This window comes from Volvox carteri (genome assembly GCF_000143455.1).
Source record: "Volvox carteri f. nagariensis unplaced genomic scaffold VOLCAscaffold_14, whole genome shotgun sequence".
NCBI lineage: Eukaryota > Viridiplantae > Chlorophyta > Chlorophyceae > Chlamydomonadales > Volvocaceae > Volvox > Volvox carteri.
The window spans coordinates 1207636-1231281 of record NW_003307557.1 but is presented as its reverse complement, the minus strand read 5'-3'; the positions used below and the strand labels follow the sequence as shown (position 1 = coordinate 1231281).

General features: G+C 58.1%; 1 protein-coding gene across 1 annotated transcript; it reads right to left on the bottom strand.

The window, feature by feature from the left end:
- Positions 1-23449, bottom strand: VOLCADRAFT_89849 (uncharacterized protein; the record flags this gene model as incomplete). The annotated part of the gene is made up of 34 exons (XM_002949366.1): positions 1-573; positions 897-992; positions 1280-1557; positions 1970-2246; positions 2882-3037; positions 3672-3812; positions 4299-4540; positions 5475-5634; positions 6080-6270; positions 6901-7134; positions 8285-8409; positions 8727-8834; positions 9090-9379; positions 9721-9907; positions 10287-10384; positions 10634-10729; positions 10933-11028; positions 11543-11665; positions 12015-12236; positions 12393-12668; positions 13407-13607; positions 14445-14639; positions 15134-15332; positions 15536-15698; positions 16288-16711; positions 16827-17140; positions 17521-18076; positions 18147-18246; positions 20399-20817; positions 21022-21827; positions 21987-22662; positions 22868-23011; positions 23084-23278; positions 23396-23449. 34 exons carry the CDS (start codon positions 23447-23449, stop codon positions 1-3), a joined length of 8415 nt encoding a protein of 2804 aa, XP_002949412.1.
- Between the last annotated feature and the right edge of the window lie 197 nt (positions 23450-23646).

The following is a 23646-nucleotide window of genomic DNA, read 5'->3' as shown; positions in this document are numbered from 1 at the left end:
TCACAACGGAACAGAGCTCACACGAGGCAGGATCCGCAGCCGCCCTAGATCCACGCCAGATCCGCCCACAATTTCGTATGACAGCTTGTACCGATCCAACAACCGGATCTGTGCCTCCAACACGGATGGCGCCCGGGGCATGAGCTCCACCGGCTGGTGAAGGGGGATGACAATCTCTGTGACCGCCACCTGCGCCTCCTCGAGAGCCTCTTCCTCTGCCCAGGCCTTGTAGCTGTAGCCCTTGCTACTACTGCTACCGTTGTGAGGGGGAAAAGGTGGAGGTGGTTTCGCGGCATCGCGGCCGTCGTCAAATTCGTCTTGAGAGCCAAGAAGAGCAGAAGAAGGCGACTGTGCAGATGGTATGTAGGTGGGTGTAGCTGTGGTGTTCATGGGAGGTCGTGGAGCGGAGACGGGTGCGTCTTCCGTGTCGGAGGCGGTGGCTGCTGCTGCTGCTGCTGCTGCTGAGGGTCCGAAGGTGCCGCCGGCGGAGGGGTCAATGCCCATCAGGGTGCGGAAGGCCTTCACCAGGTTGGCTGAGCCACTGGTCTTCACCGCGTAGATAGGCACGCCGTTCTGACAGTGGTGTTGGTGGTGGCAGTGATGATGGTGATGGCGGTGGCGGTGGCGGTAGGAGATGTCGCAATGCGGAAATGCGAGGTACAGCGGAGAAAAGGAAAGGATGATCAATAATCCGTAACGATTAGTAACGTAGAAGGAAATGTGTAGATGTTGTGGTGATGGTTATTGTTCTTATCGCCACCAAGAATGGCGGTGGCGGTGGCGGGTGTCAAGTGGTAAAATGGTAAAGGACACGGGTGAGAGGACACCTCATCATGCCCACAACCCACAACCCACAACCCGCCACGCGGCACACTGCCCCCATCCCCACCACTCACCTCCCGGGCCATGGCCCTGAGCTCCGAGTTCTGCTTCACCTTGGCTCGTAATGCCAACACCGCATCCGCCTTGGACAGCGAGGTAGTGATGAACACCTGCACGACCCCCGCCAGGTGACACCACCCGACATCAAGCGGAGGGTAGGGGCGACATGGCGGTGATGGTGGTTATACGAATGGGACGGGAGGGCAGGTGGTGTGGATGCGGGTGGGTGTGATGGATAGGGTTGCATGAAGATGATGGTGATGACGACGATGATGGCGATGGTGATGGCGATGTGAAGGTCGAAGAAAGACACTATCTTAAGAGAGACATACCAAATGCATACGTACGTACATAAGTACTCGACCCACATAAGTACCCCCCCCCACCCTCAACGCACCTTGCCCAGCAGCCTCATGTCACACAGCACATCCCACAGAACGTCCTCGTCCAGCTCGTACGGGTACAGCCGCAGCTCCGCACCCTCCGCCGTCACACCCGCCACCGCCTGACGGGAGGTCACGCGGCGCAGTCGCTTGCCTGCGCCGAAATCGCCGTCACCAGCTGCCGCCGCAGCGGCTGCCGCTGCCCCGTCAGCATCCGCTTCATCGAGTGACATGGAGGCTACGGGACTGCGGATGAAGGAGCTGCCGGCGGGCCGAGTTGCCGCCAACATATCTGGCAGGTCGCGGGGCGGGCAGTTGGGGAGGGCAGTCGGGGAGAACAGTTGGAAAGGGAAGTTGGGGAGGCGACAACATTTTTGTATTGCGAGAATGGAATACGCGAATGCCAACGTCCCAGGTACAAAACTGCTTTGGGAGGGGAAGGCGGGGGGAAGAAGGGAGGGAGGGCAGAGGCATCGAGAAACGGGTATGACTGTGTGACAGCAGATAGGGCAGACGCAGGGAAACGCTGCGAGAAGTGGTGAACGTGTATGAAGCTGCGTCGTGTTATGTTACGTGGGGAACGACTTTGCGAGTCGTGTGTATGTGCATGCCTAAGTGTGCATGCACATACACGCGTGTGTGTGTGTGTGTGTGTGTGTGTGCGTGTGAGAGTGAGAGAGTGTGAAAGTGGTCATTCCACTCACCGCCATCACGGCTGGCCATGGAGGAGGAGGAGGCGCCGCCACCGCGACCAGCCAGTCCCTCCCCTGCCTCGCTGCTGCTGCCCGCCCCGCCCCCAGCAGCTCCAGCTGCTCCAGTTCCTCCACCCCCAGCAACCCCACTGCCACCGCCGCTCCGCACCGCCCCCCGAATGACCCCGCTGATGGCAGGGTTGTAGTTGTACTTGAGAATGGTGCCGTCGGCGGCCCGCTCGCGAACCTGACCGCCGGCGTCGCCCCCCGCCAGCACCACATCCACCGCCTGCACCGCAACCATCGCAACCACCATTGCGATCAGGCACTGAACACAGTCGGACACTGCCGTCACTCTCTCATACGGGGGGCAGCAGCTCCCAATGGCAGCAGCAGCTGCAACGCAACGCTAGCAGCAACACAGCGGAATAGAAGACATCCTCGGGTTCCAACTGCTCAGTCTCAAACACGCCCAGGTATCGCAGCTACCCTCATTCGCCTGATGGCTACCTCATGCAGTCGGCCCCCACGTTGGCAGCAACTGTTTCCCGCAGCCAACGGACCGAATGCGGCTGGCCGGGTGGTCGCTGTGGCCCCCTCCCCCCGCGACCTCCAGCATCCCTCTGTGCCCCTGGAGCGGCCCCACCTCCCAAAAGTCCAACCCACCCCTCAGGCCCCACCCCAAAATCCGCCAACTTTCCTGGATCTCTTTCCTTCGCCCCCCACCCACCCACCCGCCAAACCACCTAACCACCTGCTGCAAAGATCCGGATCTGGGTTTACCTCTTTGCCTTCCGTTAAACTGACACTCCGGACCACCCCCCGTCCTATCCTACCCCCTGCGAGTACATAACACCTGGCTCCAGCCCGGCTTGCCGGATCCATTCGCGCCCCAGCCCCAGCCCCAGCACCTCCCGGCCCCACCTGCCCCACGTCCAGGTGCACGCGCCACTTAGTCCGCTCCAACATCTCAATACAAACGTCGAATGTGGGCGGTGCGGCACGCTCGAGGATGCTCTTCTGCACCCCCCGCCGCTTGGCCTCCTCATCACCCAGCGTCACAGACTGAATGCCGCCCACCTGCGTGTGTATGTATGTATGTCATTACAGGGTGGTTAAGCTTCACCAGCGGCCCCCTTTCTCCAGGCAGTTCCCTGATCTCCCCTGCTAGAGGGGCACCCTAATCCGTTCACCCCATCCGACTTCAGAATGTATTCGTTGGGTTCAGCAACTCACCACCAGCATCCAACTAAATCTAGTGGATCAACGGCGCCTCAATTTTGTATGTATATATATATGTATGTATGTATGTATGTATGTATGTATGTATGTATGTATGTATGTATGTATGTATGTATGTATGTATGTATGTATGTATGTATGTATGTATGTATGTATGTATGTATGTATGTATGTATGTATGTATGCATAAATCTAGGTGTGTAAGCTATAACATCTGTCTGCCCCGGATCCGAGATTGGAACCCCACCCAGCCCAGAGATCCCACATTCTTCCAGTACTAGTAGACCACCCCGACCACCCCGACCACCCTGGTAGTACCGCCAGCCACACGACCCACCCCGCCCCGCGGAACCCGGTAGCTGTACCCCCCACCCCCCTGGCCTCCACCCCACCACCACCCCATCCCTCCGATCCACCCGTAATTCTTCTTAAAGATGTTCGCCCCCACCCCCCTGGTCCCCTCGGACCCCACCAGGTCCGCCAGCTGCGGATTCTTGATCACATTCTCCAGTTGGTTGCCGTGCGCAGTGGCCACCAGCTGCACCCCCCGCTGGGCTATGGTGCGGGCAGCCGCACACTCCTCCGCAGTGCCGATTTCGTCGATCACAATGACCTGCGCACGAGGCGGAGGAAAGACGAGCCGCAGAGGAGTGAGGCTGATACCACGAGGTTTGGAGGGGGGGAGAGAGGGGTGCCGGGTGGGGAGTTATGTGATGCCGAGGAAAAATAACTGCCGTCGTCCAACGCATCACCAGCTGGTGCTCTCGGGGGAGATGGGGGTCAGGGAGGTGGTGGGTGGCCCCCACGGCCCGGCGCGGTCCGGGTGAGTGCGGGCGCGGGCATCTATCGGTGCGTGGGCAGTGGGCAGTGGGCGGGAGTGAGGAGGCGCGACGGTGGTTGATCCATTACCATTCCGGCCTCGTATCTATTATTAGTTGGCCTCGAATATCACTTCACCTTCTTTTCGCACATACGGCGGCTGGGAGTTCCGTCCACTTCCCTTTCACCCGGTCACACGAACTCGCCCCTTGCCATTCCCTACGCGTCCCCATGCAGACAGACGTTCCAGTTCCCCCTCCCACCAAGCACCCCCAAGTACCTGCGGCATGTGATTCTCCACCGCCTCAATCATGACCCGGTGCTGCGCCTCCGGTGCCGCCACCTGCATCCTCCTCGCCCGGCCGATACCGCTGTGGGGGATGTCGCCGTCGCCCCCAATTTCATTGGACGTGTCCACGATGACCACCCGCTTGCTGCACTCGTCAGCCAGCATGCGGGAGACCTCCCGGATAGCGGTGGTCTTACCCACACCCGGGCGACCTAGCAACAGGATACTGGCGCCTGGGGCGAGGGGACGTGGGTGTGGTGCGGGTGGGGGAGGAGTTGTGGGAGGAACCATGTGACAATGATGCAATAAGGACAGGGCCAACATGGATCAACTGCCGACACGTCCAAAGCATCCGCCGGGGAAGAGGGGGAAGGCGGGCGGGAAGTGCGGGACGCGGGCACGCGTGGCGGTGGGTACGGGTCGAGGGTACGGGTGGATGGGTCGGATATCCATATCCATATTTAAACATTAACTGTACACCTATTTGCTATAGTCTAGGCGGTTAGGATGCGAGATTTTCACTCTCGAGACCCGGGTTCGAGTCCCGGTAGCGAAATGTCAACCATTCAGGGGGGACTCATGATCAACACCTATCGGGGTCGAAATCTTCTCTGATGGAGAAAGGTAATGTGCCCCTAGTAGGTGAACGGTTATGACCTGCGATAAAGTTGACTCGCGAGCCGACCTGGAATGAAGTTGATCCACCGTGGACCGGCAGATTCTGTTGGATGCTGGTGGTGGGTGCGGAACTAAAGCGACCCACTTAGAAGATGACTAGGGTGACTGGATGAGGGTGCCCCGAAATACCGGGTAAGGCAAGGTCTGCCGGGTAGCGGCCACGGGTGAAAATATGCCCCCCTGTCCCATACATCATGCATACGATCTTACCCGGCGCTTATACCCCGTCATGGTGCCCCCTCCGCCCACATGCGGCCCCAGGGCCCCAGGTTCCCTTATCTCCTCTCGCCTGAGAGGCGCAAACACCAGCTTGGATCCGTGCCCTCGCCCTCCCTTCTTCTCTCCCCCCTTCGGACGTCGACTATTGTTCCCCTGACCTTGAATATGTTTTCCTCTTTTCCCCCCTCCTTTTCTGGTTTCCTTGCATCGGATTTCCCCCCCTCCCTGCCTGCCTCCCTCCCTGCCTGCCTCCCTCCCTGCCTGCCTCACCGGATAGCACCAGGTCCCGCACCATCAGCGCACTGCCCTTCACGGCCCGACCGACACGGCACGTCAGACCGATAATACGACCAGTCCGGTTGCGCATGCAGGAGATGCGGTGCAACGTGCGGTCGATACCCGCCCGGTTGTCTCCGCCGAATTCGCCAACCTGCGAGGCGTGACGTGGCGTGACGTGACGTCATGTGACGTGATGTGCGGAACATGGTGTATTGCCGGAGGGCAATCACCAACCCCCCATGATGGTGAACGGAACACATCATAGGGCATAATTACTTGAAAAGTGTGTCAATGTCCGCAGAATCTAACCGCAAAACCAATTGCGCAGTATGTTCAGGAGGAGGGGACACTGGGGAAGAAAAAACACCCTTGCGTTCTCTCCGCTAACTCATCATGTCCACGTGGTCGTGGTCGTGCGTGTGCATGTACGTATGTGTGTGTCCCTTCCTCAATCCTCCATCTCGCCACCTCTCAACACCGCCCACCTTCCACCCGCCGCCACCATGACCAGCCACCCACCTGCCCATTACCACCCTCCTGCCCATTACCACCCTCACCCACTAACCCCTGCTACCCCCAGCCCCACCCCTAGCTACCTGCCGCACTGCGAACTCCAGGTCATCCGCGGTGATGGGCTGCTGCGACAGCTTCTCATCCCCCGTGGGGAACCTGGCCAGCGGCGGCCGACCCAGGTCCATCACCACCTCCAGCAGCTCCAACATGTCCGGGTGGTCCTCCAGAGCAGACCGCACCGAGGAGGGCAACAGCTGAACCAGCTTCATGAGCTCTGAAGGAGGAATCAGAATCAGCCAGGCAGGCAGCTCGGGTCGGGTCGGGTCGGGTCGGGCCACGAGTCAGGATAGGTTCAGGCAGGGTGTCAGGCAAGGCTACGGCGGCCGGGGACGAGGAAGGTCACAGAAAGACATACTCCGGTGGATGGGTTCAGGGAGGAAGCGCCGTACAGTCAGTTGGCCAGGCAGGGGGGTAGAGAGAGGGAAGAGGGGTGTGTGTGCTAGCGGGTGCCGTAGGTGCCAAGGCAGGCAGACAGGCAGGCAATCAGGAGGTAGAACAGCAGCGACCCACGGCCGGTTCACGGCTCTCACGGCTTATGGAGCGATAAGGTAAGATAGAGCAAGTACGCATATGTCTAATCCCAAGAAGCTCGGGTCGGCTTTTTGTTGCAGAGTGGCTCAGTAGTGTTAGGACGTGGTAAGCGGTGAAGGGAGAGATGGGGGGTCGATAATTGTGGGTTGGCGTGTAAGGGTGAAGAGGGACATTGGTTTGGAGGTCACACGCTGCTGTTGGGATATCGAAGGGACAGGACCGGATTTGGGATCAGCTGACGAAGCACCAGCTCATCAGCTCAGGTGAAGGAGCGCACACCGCTGAGAAGGTGAAAGAACGCACAAAGTCCTACCGTCAATCTCTTGCTCCCACTCTTGCTCCAGCTGGTCACTTGCGGCAGCGCCAGCACGTGCCTCTGCAATGGTCGCTGCCCGGGCTGATGCTGGTCGCATGTGGATACGCCAAGAGGTAAAGGCAGGCGACGCCGTTTGGACAACCCGATGGTGACAGCCCCAAGCGCGTAAAGCCGCTGCTGTAGTCGCCCATGGGGCTGTGGAACCGGTGATTGCAAACGTATTGTTCGTCGCTGCAGGACCGTTACCAGCAGAGGCAACAAGCGGTGCGCGATCTTGATGCTCGCGTACGTAGCGAAAGCATATCAGATGCTGCTGCACGGATGAGGCCAGCTTCGGACCCTGCGAACAGTTGCTAGATCGCTGCCGGGATGAAAACTTTTGCATCCTGCTTGGGAGGTATTACTGCGGGCATGACAGCGATGATAACACAAGGCGCAGCGCTTGAGCAACACCCGGGATGACAAAGTTAGGGCTTTAAACAAGCAGCCGCAGGCAGGCGCACAAACATTTTGGGGCCTTCCCCAAACCATTTCTATGGCTTAACCACGGCTGTCACTTACTTGTCTTGCAGGTAAGCTAGTCCGCGCCAACGCAGTGGTTAGGCCGCGCTCCAAACCAAATGGATTCCTAACGCTTATGCAATAGGGTTCATTTCGTATATATAGCTCTTCTCATATCCTGGAGTGATAAACTAAGCAGGAGCGAAATAGTTGCCAAAGCAGGTAGATACCGACTGTCCTTGATAGACGAAACCGCTGAACCGCTGGTCGCGTTGCACGTGCAATTACATAACACCACAAGCGCGGCAAATGGCTCGCAGAATCGATCACAGGGCTAAGTGTCAGGGCTACGCATAGATAGCACTAAGCGGCAAGAGCCACATCTAGCAGAAGTTCTGTGCCCAAAAACACTAATAATAAAAACAATCGCGCCTACTCAAGTATGCGCATCTTTCGTGTGATCCCAAATAGCCAGGCATAGGGCCCACAGCAACCCCCAAATGCAAGCAAAGAACGTGGCTTGCTGCATCAGGCCAAGATGACATGAATAAGTACCGCAGACGAGGACAGGACCCTATCTCAAAGGTTGTGCGTACACAGTCAGCACTGCCCCTCCCACCTCAACCAACACCGTTACCTTGACTTCAACCGTCCGCCTTCTAGGCACATTATCGCAGCCAAGCAAATCCTCATCGCGAGCTCACAGCCCCCGCTTTTCACCAAGCAGCCTGCTCGTGATCACAAACATCGCGGTCGCAACTGTAAGCTCAGGGGCTCCCCCCACAAAACCGCCTATCCGGCGACCAAAAGCCCCGAGCATACGAACACAATAAACACACCCGCCATGAATGCCCTCCTCTGTCACCACCCAACATCCCACCACTTACAATAAAGCCCAATGGGTTCACAATGTGAGCTGGCAAATAGATATATAAGATCAGCCACTGCGCATGGCGCTTGGGCTCCTCTCCCCCTCCGGAGGTGGGGCGACCCAATACAAACGGACTCCATGACAAAGGAGGATGGTAAACGCGGGATAGTACAGGCACAACACGAAATGATCACAAATCCTCCTCTTCCAGCTCTCCCCCTCGCCTTCGAACAAGGTACAAGAGCCTTCGAAAACCTGCAATTAGCAAAGGGGCCTATCCTACATGTCCAACCGTCCACTGTCCGGCGCCAAGCTGTGTCGCTATCGTCACGTACTGATGCAGCAACTGTAGCTTGTGCAGGTGCAGCATGGAGACCAGATATCACGTTTTTGTCATCCACAGAAGCAAGCGTGCCCCTCCTTAAAGCCACTTCTCGCCCCTCCGGCCTACGCGTCATCCGCCGCCAGCTCGATGCCGAGCTGTGCTGCGTTGGTGGCGTCCAGGTGCGGGTCGGAGCCCTCGCGCTGCCTGAAGCTCCCCCTGCGGCGGGAGAACGACCTGAGCGGGGGCGCAACGCAACGCAACCAACACAGGAAGCAGTACACGGACATTGGCATAGCGCACAGGCACGCCGCTGTTCCCAGAAGGGACCACAAAAGTTTTGGGCCAGTAAAAGACTAGGAATGTTTGTGCGGTAAGGCACGCCGCTTTTCCAAGACCACATCAAAGTCCCAAGTGCATAATACTCCGCCGCTCAAGCCACACCCGGCCCACCCCACCCCACACCCTGACCCTGACACAGGGTGCGCCCACCTGGGCGACAGCATGGCGGCTCGGATGGGGTCTCCGCCCAGTAGGATGTCCTCCGGCCCCACCCCGGCCCCGCCCATGCCGGTGTTGGCGGGCAAGCCGCCTCCGGGGTGCGCAGCCAGGTGCTGTTCCCACTTCCAGTGATCGGCCATGGACATGACCAGCGAGGAGGCGCGGCGGGCTGGGGCCATACTGGAGACCTTGCGGCAGTGGTGAATCTCAATCTTCTCCGCCACACCCTTGAGACGGAACTGCCCCAGGCTGGTGCCGGAAACCTTGTTGGACAGCATGACCTTCGCCGCGTTGGTTGGTTGTTGGTTTTCAAATGTTGGTTTTTCATTTGGGGGGTGGAGCAAAAAATGGTAAGATGGTAAAACATGAGGTATCAGGTATCAGGCCAATTAGGTGGTTGCGGTGAGGAAGGGGGTTTCAACTTTCAATAAGGAAAGAGACAAAAGTGAGCCTTCGCGGCAGCCTGCGAGGAGTATTAATTCGCAAGGCGAACATCACATCTAACGTGGAGCGAGGGCAAGGCACGTGTTGTGTGTTGGGGTAGTTGTAAGCAGCGGCGATAGGTTGACGTAAGGAAAGCAACCTGGGCACCGCCCAGCCCCTCCTCTTCCCTGCGGCCCACCTGCGAGTCCGCGGTCATAGCGAGCTGCCAGCTGTCGCTGCTGCACAGCACCTGACCCGTGGAGGCGGTGGAGGCGATGCGCGCGGCGCGGTTCATGACCTTGCCACGGTACGTCATGCGGCCCGTCATGGCGTGCACCTCGCCCAGCACCTGGCCCGTGTCCACACCAGTTTTGAGCCGTAGACCTCTTCAAGCCGGAGCAGGACGAGTGGGGGGAATCGGAAAGGGCCGGGACAGAAAAGTGCAGGGGAAGGGCACATGCGGGGCAGCAATGTCACACGTGGTGAGGCTGATGTTCTGCAAGCCTGGTCCTTGCGCCGAGCCCCTGTGGACAGCCTGCACCTCAGCGCCTGGGATTACATTCTAGCACCGATGGGTGGCTACGTAACAGCGGCCTTAATAAACACAGCGTCGGCCCGCACCCTGGAAATGACGCCCTAAGCCAGCTAAGCCAACCCCCGGAGAACACGCCCTATAAAGCGCTACGGGAGCTGCTGCTCGCCGCCCGGGAGGCGAGGGTGAAGTGCTGCTCCTCCTGCGAGGGTTCGCAGTCCTCACTATCGCACCTGAAGACCACCGTGTTAATGACCTCGCCGTCCTTGGTGGGCGCCGAGATGACCAGCTCCTCACACAGCTCGTGCGCCAAAAGGTCCTCCGGCCAGTCCTGTACGTGTAGGTGTTGGGGGGTTTGCGAGGTGGGCGCAGAATTGGGAGTCGCGAAGTGGATATTTGGAGGCATTGATGAAGCAGTGCTGGGGATATATAGGCATGCGGGCGTGAGCACACAGGCGTGGGCGGAAAGCGGGAGGAGGCTCTTGATGTGTCGTTCAGTCGTCCAGTCGTTGCCTCGCGCCGGTTCTATCCGCCAGGTTCCCGCCGCTGTGTGCACCCCCCCTCGTCCCCCTCCCCCCACCTGCTTGATCATGGCCTCGTTGCACTCCAGGGCCCACAGGATGGCGTCCGAGGGCCGCTGGAAGGCCGCCAGGAAGAGCCCGTCCACCGCCTCCACCTGGAGCGGGACATGGTGGGAAGGGTGCGGGGGCGGAAGAAGGGTAGGGCTGGGGAGGAGAGGAGAGGAGAGGAGAAGCGGATGAAAGGCATTGTTGCTGTTGTAAGGAATTCAGGAAAGCGCCGCACAAGCCGGAAGGCACACTCAATGCGCCGCGCACGACGTCCTCTCCTCAAAAGGTCGTATCGCTCTCAAGAACCCACCAAGTAGCCCTTGCGGCGCTTGAGCTCGTCTCCCACCACCGTATGGAAGATCTTGATGGCCTGCTGCGCCACGTCAGCGTTCCAGCTCAGAAGCGTCTGTGCACCCACCACGTTCATGAACGCCACCGTCACACAGCCCACTGGCGCATCCAATACGCCCGGGTCAACCTGAAAGCAGCCGCAGCAGCCGCAGCAGTAACAGTAGTAGTAGTAGTAGCAGAAGCAGTAGTAGTAGTAGTAGTAGTAGTAGTAGTAGTAGTAGTAGTAGTAGTAGTAGTAGTAGCAGCAGTGGTAGTAGTAGTAGTAGCGGTGCCGGCAGTGGCAGTGGCGTCAGGCGAAGCACGGTGAGGCAGCAGCAGGTTCCTCAGAAAGTGTTGGGGATGCCTAGATGGGGATGCCTAGATGGGGATGCCTAGAAAGGAGACACGCCAAGCGCCCATGGACCTGAAGTAAAACCCGAATCGCCGACCGACCCCGCAGGCATCCGTCGCTCAATCCGCGGCTGCACCCTCCCCTCCCCTCCCCCCAAGCGCACCACCCCCTCCTCTCCGCAGCAAACCTCCTCATGCGTCCTACCCTACCGCAATCCCCCCCTGCAGCACCCAGCCACCTGCAGCAGTGAGCTCATGGGCCCCACGTAGGCCAGCCTTCCCTCCAGTCTACGGTTGAGGGCGTGGTAAAGGTTGAGGTTGGGCAGCGCCTCCTGCAGCCGGTGCTCCCCCATGTGGAGGACCTGGACCCCCATGTGGCGGAGGGGGGGTACGGACACGGACACGGAGGAAGAGGGAAGGCGGAGGGGTTGGGTGGCCGTCATCGTCCGGGACGATAGTTCCAGTTCGAGGCAAGAGCTAGGGTCACGCGGGGCAAAACGAAGGCTAGCCGGAGAATTCACAACGCCCACCCAGATTGTACCTTACGCCCCGCTCCCCTAGCAACAAGGGGTGCAGCCACCGGCCGGCTGGAGTTACCCGGGCCTCCGGTGATATCACATTTGGCGCACACACACACACACAAACATACACAGTTCCTGTCTGTGGCTCAGACCATACAAGTACACCCAGGCACGTACCCCAGCCACGCACCAGGTACTTATCCCACAGTCGCTCCAAGGGCAGCTTCTTGTAGGTCTCTTCTGACAGCAAGACGGTGCCGCCCTGCGCCGCCGCCGCCACCGCCCGCGCCATCACCACAGTGTCGCCGCTGTAGGTGGTGCGGCCATCCGTCCTGGAGTGGCTGATGTCGTGTTCGCTGTGCACCCCCGCGTGGAGTCCCATGCGCACACGCGGGCCGCTGAAGATGAGCACCTGAGGGGGCAGGCAGGGGGGGGGGCGCGGAGCGGGAGTGGGAACGGGAGTGGGGCAACGCAGAAGTGACACGACGTGTGTTAACACATTAAAGGGTCAATAAGTGTCATTTAAGAAGACTTGAAGCTTACTGGAAGGTCGTCACGACCCACGCACCCACACACCCAGGCACACCTTATTGGTGTCCTCCTTGCTGGCCTCCTTCCAGGCCTTACGACAGGCGTTTGAGAAGGTGTATGTCTCCGTGGCTGGCACGTTGACCAGGGAGGGCAGCGTGGCGCCGCTGGAGCCGAAGTGGGTGCTGTGGCCGTGGTGGCTGTGGTGGTGGTCGTTGTGGTGATGGGAGCCTAGGCCGGGTGTCAGGGCCTTGATCTTGGAGGCGCCCGTCGGGATGGGCTCGTCAGAGCCGTCCAAGAAGTCGTCCAGCTTGGGCTTGGCAGTGGACATACTGCCCGTAAATCCCCGGGGCGGATGGAGTGGGATGGGGTGGGATGTAAGGAGCAAATAGGGAGGTGCAGGGGAGTGAGGAAGGATAGGCGTGAAAGTGAACGGGGAAGTGAAAGAGGAGGGGAATCGATTGTCCGGGCAGGAAAGCCCTCCAGGCAGCCAGGGCCGCTGGCGCGCAGCGTGCATCAAACGCCTTCATCCACCCCTCTTGCCCCCCGGCCCCTTGGCCCCTTCCCTACGACCCTGCCTCCCAACGCTGCCTCGGCACCCAAGCCGTCCCCTGCCGGTACACAGCGTTTCCCACATGCAAAACATACACCCACATACACACCTACACAAACAGGAACACCCACATACACACACGCGGCTCACTCGCCAGTTCCTATCCGCGGCTAAGTCCATTAAAAAGATTTACAAATCCATTAAAACGCACATTGCTCAGTTACTAACACACATACGCACACCTACACCTACACCCACATACACTCCTTTCCACACTTGGTACACATACATACATACATACATACATACATACATACATACATACATACATACATACATACATACATACATACATACATACATACATACATACATACATACATACATACATACATACATACATACATACATACATACATACATACATTCACGCACTCACATGCCCTGAACGAAGAGTGGCGCGCAGCTGCCCAGCGCCAGCACCTCCCCGGGCCAGGCCACCTGCAGCAGAGCTGCCTGGGCCTCCATGGCGAACAGCAGCGCATCCTTGGGCGAGTGGAAGGCCAGCACCAGCGAGTCCGCCTCACTGCCACCCTCGTAGCCGCTGTGCCGCAGCAGTAAGCGGCGCAGGCAGTCGTGGTAGTCCTTCAGCATGCGCTCAACCACCTCGGTTGTTAGCGCCTCGGACAGCAATGCATAGTCCTGGTGGCAGACAGGGTGGTGGTGGCGGTGGTAAGGGTGAGGTATGGGGAAAGGGGGAAGTTGGCGGCGTAGAGGTGATAAAAGCGGGAAAGCGTGTGAGGTGAAGACAGACGGCGTAGGGCTGTAGCTGGAATCCCCGACATGAACTCCCTTTGGTTTCGTGTCGTTTGCCGCGTCGGCGTCCAACCCAATCCAATCCAAGCCTAACGGCACAACCTTCCTTGGCACCCGCTTCCCGCTTCGCTTCCCCCCCACACACTCCCCCCTTTCTGCCCCAATCCACCAGGGTGCGACAGTCCGATCGGGTCCCGACAGGAATGGCACTTGTGCTGAAAATCCCGACAGGCTTTGAAAAATGCTTTCGGGCGGACCCGACGAAAAAGGGGGAAAATGCCAAACGGCCATCGGGAGCCCCCGACGGGGCCCGGAGGGCTCCCGTCGGGGGACCCGACAGGGTTAGGGGCGCTAGGACCGCCCGATCGGGTGCCGTGGGTCGTCGGTGGGCCCTTCGGCGACGGACAGCTACAGCGATACATAATGGCATTCATAAAAATATAACTGGATGGAAATATGTAATGTAGTGGTAGCATTCGTTCTTTTCGTTCTTGCGTCACCCGACAGGTTTTGGGATGGGCTATCGGGGCACCCGACAGAAATTGAAAGATATGCAAAAACGCTATCGGGTGGGCCCGACGGGCATGGGAAGGGGAAAACCGGCAACCCGACCATTTCAGGAAGGTCCTGTCCAACCCTGCAATCCACCGTCCATTTCGTCCCCAAGTCCATCCCCAAGGGCCCCGCCTTAACCCGCTCCCCCCTCCACACACACACTCTTACCTGTATTTCGCTGACGAGGATGGTCGTGTCCGGCCCCACACCAGGCGGCACAACCTTGCCAAACAGGTTCTTGTGTTTGCGGTTGTTGCGCACCTCGTACACCACACCCGCCGCGATGAGCAGCAGCGCGCACACCGTGGGCAGCACGATGGCGATGGGCAACCAGCTGGGCGAGCCGCCGCCGCCGCCGCCGTCCTGCGTGTGATTGGGGTTTTGGGTATGTGGGTATGTGTATATAATACCCAATTCCGGTCATTGATATGATCCGAAGTACACGTATCATTCAATCACGATTGGGGATCCCCCAACTGCCCCATCAATGACGGTAGTGGCAGTAGAGCCCTCTGGCCCTCTGCCTGCATATGATAACCTGCATGATACGTGTATGGTGGTCACAGGTAGCCATTAGTATGTTAAGATTTTCGGTGGAGTACGGGACGTAAGGCGCATCCGGAGAGAGGAGAGAGGTGGTGAGAGGTAAGGGGGCGGGCCGATATGGGCCCGATATATTTTTGTTTAACAAGAGACAGAGGGCAGACAGACAAGAGTCAGGTGGACAGCATCAACCCGTGTGTGTGTGTGCGTGTGTGTGTGTGTGTGTGTGTGTGTGTGTGTGTGTGTGTGTGTGTGTGTGTGTGTGTGTGTGATGATGGCGGTGCTGCATGCCGGCACTACACCCACAGACCCACCCCGCCCATGACGCCGTTGAGGTTGTTAATGTTGTTATAGTTGATGGTTGACAGGTAGATATCGGCCAGCAGTTGGCGAAACTGCTTCTGTTGCGGGTCCAAAAAGATCTTGGCGGTGGTGGTGTTGAGCATGAGCATGGCGCTCTCCACGCTGGAGGAGCCGGAGGTCAGGTTGGCGACGGCGCTCTCAAAAATGTCCCTACGGAGACGACCGGGGAGAAGGGGAAGGAAGGAAGGAAAGAGGATTAGCTAAAGTCCCCAGGGATGGGGACAGGGAGAGAGGGTTAGGTAGGGGTACGGAAGGTGAACATAGTATAACGCAGTATGATGGGAAGAGGAGGCGGGTCAGGGGAGATGGGAGATGAATCATGTACGAATACGAAATGAAATGGAAATTCCCACCTGAACATCTTGGTGTTCGGGACACGCAGGTCCAGAGCGATGTTGCGGTCGTTAAAGGAGTTGTTGGCGGCGGTTAGGTAGTTGAGGGTGTCGTTGATATTGTAGCCGGCGGCTACCCAACGGCTGATGTTGGAAAAATGGGCCAGACGGTAAGGGTCGAAGGCTGCAGGAGGGAATAGGGGGGAATAGCAATTGCAACAACATGCGGCATAAATCACGACGAGGGAGGCCGCCGCCAATGCAACAGGGACGGAGACGACCACCAACGGGAAGTTGTGTGGTCAAACAAAAGCATCCATCAGTGTGCAACCGCAGTATCCAGCCTGGGCGGGAAGCTACAAGAACAGGAGGATCTTCCAAGTCGCTGCACCAGGAGCTGCCACAAAACCACGAGAGGGACACACAGCCAAACCCATCAACCCGCTGCATTTCCAACCACCAGCCACGAGCCACCCTCCCCACCACGAGCCACCCTCCCCACCACGCCCACCCACTACCCGTCAGCCGTCGCGCAACCCTCATTAAAGAGCACAAAGCATTAGTGTGTCTGTGTGTGCATGTGTGTCTGTGTGTCTCTGTGCACCGCCCTGAATCCCAACGCCTAAACCCTTTTCTCCCCAAGCCCCTCTCAGCCTCTGCACAGCAGCAGCAGCAGCAGCAGCCCACAAATCGATGGTTGCTTTTCTTTCCCACCGAAACCCTCCTGGTCCCCCCCGGGCCGCCTGGGCCGCCACAAACCTCCCACAACTTACGGCTGTGGGCATCCAGCACCCGAGTCCACGACTCCTCCGGCCCTGCCAAATGCAAGAAAAACGACACGGACAAATTGCGATAATCCACCTGCGTACGCGCGTTCACGGCTGCGACCCAGCCGCCGCCCGCCGCAAAGGGCGCCCGGTTCAGCCAGGCAGTGTTAGTGGTCGAGGGGGCCTGCGGCGGCGACCCAGGCGGGGGGTAGCTGCTGGTGCCCCCAGCAGCACCGTCGCCGCTGGCGGCCATGGTGGTCGTCGCGGTGGCATTGGCGGCACCGGCCGCGGTCGTCAGAACGCTTGTGGCGAAGGGGCACAGCACCGGGTCGCAGGGCACCAGCTGGTTGGAGGTGCGGTTGAGGACCTCGAAGGATCCCGGCATGGGCGCAACGCCCAGCTTGCCGCGGAAGGCCGACGCGTTGAATTCCTGGGGGGTTGGAAAGGGAACACCCACCATCGCTTACATGTGCACATCGCCCCGCCGGCGAACCGAACAACGGATAAAGGACGATATTTTGGAAGGATGCCCAGGGAGTGCTTACCTTGAAGAAGTCGCCCAGGCCAAGGCCCATAAGGCACGCGCCATTAGCAAACTTCCTGGCCATGCTTCGCCCAGCATCCACAGGTGCCGACACGCTGTCGTCACACTTGGCATCGGAGGAGTTGTTCGGTGACAAGTCGAAGAGCTGCTTGTAGATATCCAGGGCGCGGGCCATTGCTGGGTTGTGCACCAATGCGGGGTTCTTCTGCAAGTTATGAATGTCGGCGGGCTCGAAAATGACGCCCTGGCTGCTACCGTTGTACTGCATGTAAGGCGCCAGGATTGAGAGGAGGTCGAAGTAGCCCTGATGGCAGTCTTGAGGGGCCGGAAGGAGAGGGGTCGGAAATAGCACGGCACGGCGAACAAGTTGGCGTGGGGGGGGGAAGGGAAGAAAGGGAGCAGGCTGTCATCCAATGAGCCGGGAAACGAAGGGAGCGTGAAATTGGCCCGCACGCAATGAAGTGGCGATTCCGGGGAAAAAAGGGCAAGGAATGGGTAGAAAGGGAAGGCAGGGCAGGGCAATGATCTCAGCACACGACTCCTGCTCGTCGTACTAGCGCGTGACCACTGAGGAGGGTGGCCCAAATGGTTCTTTTTCTCCTTTTCGGGCCTTATCTGCAGTAAGGCCTGAAGGCGCACCCAGGCTGCAGCAGGAAGCCGCGAAACTGGGAGTAGTAAGACGGCGAGAGACGTACCTTTGCGACGATCAAAGCAAAAGGCGTTATCCTGCACGGTATCATTATTAAGGTCAAGGTTGCGGGAGTCCAGGAACTTGGCAACGGTTAAAACCTCATCCCACGTGCGAGGGACTTGAAGGTTATACGCTTCAAACACGTCTTGTCGGTAATACAGCAGCTTGACGTTGCCATCGAGCGGCAAGACAACGGTGAGAAACTTGCGGAGGGCCTTGTCGTAGTACCGAGACGTGTTTTGAAAGTAAGGATGGACGTCGTCCCACTGAAAGTCTTCCGTCTTGTTGCCGATGACGACGGGGATGTTCACGTACGAAGTCAGGTCTTCAAACCCGTTGAAATTGTAAATGGTACCCAGCCCCATTGGGTCCAATATCCAACCATCGTGGCTGTAAGTCAGGTTATGCTCCAGCTCAAACTCAATTTCTGAATTAATTTGTGATGCAGGTATGAAGATCGGGACCACCTCCACGGCCGTTCCAGAGTCGAATAGCTCTGATAAGCGCTTCAAGCTCGCAGAGACGCCAGTGCCTAATTCCGGCAACATGGTGTGAAGTGCCTGCATTCCCACACCGAATCCGTTTAATTTCCAAGCAAGCACACTTGCATTCCGGAAGGGCAAGACACACCCTGCTTGAGGTGAAGTTGGTGTGAAAGCATTTTCGGAGGTAATCCTTAAGCGAACTCTCCAGAGCCACGTAGTATCCTTGCACGTCGGGCTTTGAGCAACTGCACATGCCAAAGCACCAAAAACAGGGAGACATGGCACAATCGATGACCTCTCACGCAACCCATCGCCGTTGATCCTCTTGTGCATCCATTACCTAGATTCTATATTAGACACCATCTCCGCCATGCAAAGGAGTTTGTTGTCGTTAGTACTCTGCGTAGTGTCTTGCCCGGCGGCCAAGCCGAAAGAATATGCAAGTATTGCAAACAGTAACAAGGAGAATCCTAATGGTCTCATCCTGCCTTCGCCTTGCTCAAGGTACCGTATCCTAACGGCCGAGCGGCAAGACGAGTGTTAACTCCTCAAACCATTTCAGTTTATTCAAGATCTCAAATGAAACGCAGCAATCCGGGCAAGCCAGGCGACGAGTCAACAGTAACCCAACGGAACAACTTGTACCGCGTTACTGCCGGTGTCGTACAGCAAACTCCATTCACATATAACCTCGCCAAGCTAACGCGAACTGATTCGCTTTGCAATTTACCAGGAGTTGCTGCCAGGAGTTACTGACAAAAATCTGGCGTGGCTTACACCTGGAAAAGTGGGGACCCCAGGCTCACCCATCGCGAGTCACTTGTCCGCTGCCGAAAGGTCAAATGGTTCTCTAACATTCCGAAAAGAAACCTAAGCTTTGGCCGAATACTACCATTGCGTTCATTTCCTGAACCCACTATAATCCTGTACCAATTGGATTAACCTTTAGTCCCGTCGCCGTGTCCCTTGCATGCGTTACAGGACGGCGCTTTGGCTGTCCATGCCAAACCGACCAACGTTGGAAAACAGCAACTTGTGCGCCCATCGAGGCCCATCTGCCGCTTCAGCATGTGCGATTTCAGATACGGAAAGGGGGCCCCTCAAAAGGGCCACTAATACTTGCAATCCCCTGTTACCCGGCAATGTACTAGTATAGGTAATGGATCCCGCTGGTCAGCGTATCGATTACAATTATTGCCAGCCACATTTGTCGTAGGACTTGGCATTTGTCACAGCAGCCACAAAAGCCAAACCATTTTCCGCCGCGGAAGAAACTTAAGCCCACAAAAGGTGGCCAACACACCTGCGCATGCGACAAAGAAGTTCCGCGTCTCGCGTTCTGAGCATACGTCGCTAGTTGTGGAACAAGCCAGCTGGAATGGGTCCCAGCCCACAAGGGGCATGGCCTAATCATGGGTCTAGGGTTTTTCGATGCTAATGGTGCCACCCCAGCATCCAGCATCCCCGTGGTTCTAAGGGAGTAATGAATCATTCAAGATATCAATCAGAGTTAAGATGTCGAATCAATCAACTGTTGTGAACTCGTCACCTACTACTACTAAATACCTCGCAACGAGGACTAAAAACTGCAAAACCTGCAGCGAAGCAGCATCCGTCCTCCCAGGCAAGCAGACACACATAATACGTTGTTCGGTTTGCACGCACGCACACATACTCGCACATACCCTAATTCATGTTAGACGCAAGGCATATGCCGCGCACTCACGCACGCAGCACGTGAAGAGGCAGTACAGAATGCAAAACACACATGCAGGCCATGCCAACCGCCCGCCTATGTTCCGCCGGTATGATACGACAATCTTAGAAGAGGGATCAAACAAAAAACTCAAGGCCTCGGGACTCATTGCGGCTGCACGATACATCGCACGTGCGGCAACGGCTAATGTGGTCGCGTCGCGAAAATGAGCCCGGCCACGACTATGAAAAAGCACGAGGGAGGTGTAGCAGGAGGATTCTCGCAGCCGCAATGGCAGGAAGGAATTCAATGCCTGAATGTGTTGACGTGCTTTTCCACGTCCTATGCACCGTCATCAAGGAGACCTAAAACCGCTGCCGCCGTCGAGAGCGAAGAAATGGCTTCAGCGTTAGCATGGGCCTTCCCGCACATTTCGCCGCGCTTGGCATCCATTCCCTCAAGTCATGTCCCTCCAACTCTAAAAATTTAACCACCAGCGCAGCCGCCGCATGTCCTCGACAACCGGTACCACAGCCACAACCCGCAGCGAAAACCAGCCCGAGAATAACCCCCGCACAAGTCATTTTGTGCACGTGGTCAACGCGCACATGGCCGCACAATACCACCAGCGCACACCCACCCATCCGGCTGCACAAAAAGCCAGCAAAACAGCACACCCGCATTCACAGCACAAATCTCACGCCACAACTGAAGGTCGTGCCTGCGATGCAAACGGCGAACTCGACGACCGCTGCACCACACGCCCGGCAGCAGCCGCTCCTGTCTCTGGGGTCGGTGTGCCTGCTCTCCCGCTGCTGCTACTATTGCTCAGCAATGCCTTGATCTTGTGGTATCGCACGTACACAGGCCGCAGCGGTTCCTTAAGAGCCTGTGTTAGTGGCCGACCGGCAAACGCCTCGTATGAGGAAGCAACGTCTTTAAGCTGCCGTTTGAGACGCTCTTTCTCGCTCTGCATGGCGGTCGTGCTCATGCCTCGGATGGGCACGCGATGGGCCATTGCCTCCGGCGTAGTCAGCTCCCGAACCATGAGGGTAAGGGAGCTCGTCAACGTGACGCGCAGGTGGCCAGCAACGCCCAGCTCCGCAACACAGCTGAGGCCCTGGGAGGACGGCGACGTTGTGGCGGTCGGTGGCAAACGGTCCGAGGGCACAGGACTCGTGCCTCCCCCACCACTACTGCTGGAGCCGCCACCGCTGCTGGAGCCGCCGCCGCTGCTGCTACCGCTGCTGCCGCTCCCACCCATGGCAACTCGAGCTCGAATCTGCGGAAGGTGCTGATACAAGGCATGAACGGCGCTACCCACGCCATGGGGCAGCTGCGGCGGCGACTGCTGTGTGGGATGCTGCTGCTGCCGCAGCTGTTGCGGGCTAACGGGCGGAGGCGGGCCGTCACCTCCGCCCATGGTCATTCTTCGTTGTCGAGAGTCCGCAGCCGTTCCGGTGGTGCCAGGTTGCCGACTGAGTGAAGAACGCGCAGACCAAAATTGCTCCTGGCCTTGCCCCTGCCCTTGACCGGGGTGGGTCCCTTGCTCACGTGACGCCCCACAAGCCTCACTGGCGGCACCACCTTCCGTTGGACGCCTAGAGCATGCAGATCGGGAGACGCAGGGCGGTTCGGATGGCTGCTGCTGCAGCTGCAGCCCGGACAGCGCGGCTTGGACACCAGCCATTTCCGACGCTGATAGCTGCGACCGCTGCATATGGGACGCGGCGGCTGCACCCTGCTTTCCATCGCTAGGCGCGTCACAGTGGCCGGTGGCGGCTGCACCTGGCGCCGCGGCCAAGGCCACGATACCGGGCTGCGCGGAAATGATGCAGAATACGCTCCCCTCAGCGACCTCACGTTGCGCCAGCTCTGCAAGTGCTGCGGTTGACACGGGGCCCGGCGCCGCTTTGACCAATGCAGCAGTAGTGCTAGAACCCTTGGTGGCCATATCTTCCGCCTCCAATGGAGCTGCTAGCCGACCCTGTTCGCTGCTGTCCAGAGGGGCTACCAGAACCGCGCGCGGGCTGTACGGCGCGTCTATCTTTTCCGTCCCATCTCGTGCACTATTGCTGCTGTTGCTGCTGCTACGACGACATGTCCCAGAATGTGGCGCGTTCGCGCCGCCTGGGTGTTGGTGATGATGATGGTGTTGGTGATGAGAATGCTGATGGGTATGCTGGGATTGATTTTGCTGGCTGACTGGCTGTACTGGGTGGCACGGGTCGCACTGGGGAGATGGCAAAGGCAGCAATGACATGCCGCTGCAACAGCTGGCACCCCCACCGCTGCTAGCTGCGCCACCGCCGCTGATAAGGATATTGGAGCAGCTGGAGGCCATGCTGCCGCAATCATCATCCCCGCTCCATGCGGCGGTTTCGTGTTCGAGGGAGTCATCGAAGGAGAACAGTGCGTCAGCGACGCAACTTCCAACCATGTCGTGCAGAGTTGCCAAAAACGGGCCGTCGTCAAGATATGGCTCGTATGCCCCGTCGCCTACCACCACCGCATCCTGCTGCTCTGTTAACAGGGACAAGTCGGAGGGCGCGTGGCGTTGCAGTAACTGCGAGGAACCCATTGCGTCCGCGCGGCCGGGCACGTCACGAGAGCCCTGCTGCCCTTGTTCCGGTCCTTGCTGTTTTTGCTGCTGCTGTCCGGGCCCCTGTTCCTGCGACTCCATTATTTCCGCCGCCGCCTCGCACAGCGCCTGCGGTGTTACCACCGGCACGTTAGCAGCGAGCGAGGGGTTGAACACGTGGAGGGCGTTGGACACTAAGGTAGCAACCGTCTCCTCAGCGAGGCGGAGTTCCGTTGGCCCCGCCGCCAGTGCAGCGGGGAAAAGGATGGGCGCGAAGGCCACGGCCACCTGCAACAGCTGTTGGTCAAAGCGACGCTGACGGAAGCAGTACTGCTGCAGGAAGAGCAGCAAGGGCTTGAGCGTGCCCAAGGCGATGGGGTCGACCTGTGGAGGATGCGCGCGCAAACACCGATCCGATTGAGCCAATATTGTAAGCGAGACCCGTTGTGGCTGAAGGCGCTTGCTTTGAATGCAGTAACCAGGGACAAAGGATTTATCTGTCTTTCAAATGAGAGAGTTCGCAGCACCTTTGCAGCAGACGTGTTCAATGCCTCGTATCTAATAGGGGGTTTGAATTAGAACAACTTACAAGAGCGACTGCGTCGTTGAGGCTAGCTATCCTCGCCTCGATGCAGCCCTCATCTTTGCAAGCTGAGAGAAGTTCAACCTGTTGATTCCAGTTAAGCAACGGATCTGGAAGCTCCTCTAGCCAGCGCTTTAGCAAACTGCCGACCTGCAGCCGTGGATACCCAGGCTGTCAAGAGGTCGACCTAAGTTTGACGCAGGCAACGACGACAGTTCTCACCACTGCTGGATGCGTTCCCTCAACAAGCTCCGCAAGCGAAGCACCTATATCAATAGCACTCTTCAAATGGCTGGTTGCTGCAGACTTCGGCGCCTCTGCAAAGATGTCCGGCTGGGCCAGGGCGTGCGCCGCGAGCCACCGTAAGATATCGCCAAGGATGAGAGGAACCTCGACGCCAGATCGTTCACAGAGAAGCTGGGGTCGGTCAGGCAAAGAGAAGGAACGTTGGCCAGGGTCTCGCCGGTAGGCCATGGCTAGCTACAGAACATCTGTAGCAACATGAAAGTTGAAAGCTACGATATGCGTGCTCACCGTCAAAGATATCCCAAACGTGGGGCCGTCGTAATCATGTTTGACAGCGGACATTATTGATGCTTGAAGGTGAATGCTCCGCTCTACGGCAAATGATGAAAAGGACGCTGTGACAGCCAGGTGACCCAATTGGACAGGGCCACCAGAAAGAGTTAGTTGATAGAAGAAGGTTTACCATCGGTTAAGGTGTCGTCTCGTGTCTTTGATAAAAAATCATAACTGCCAGTTGCGGATGCCGTACGCGCATTCAT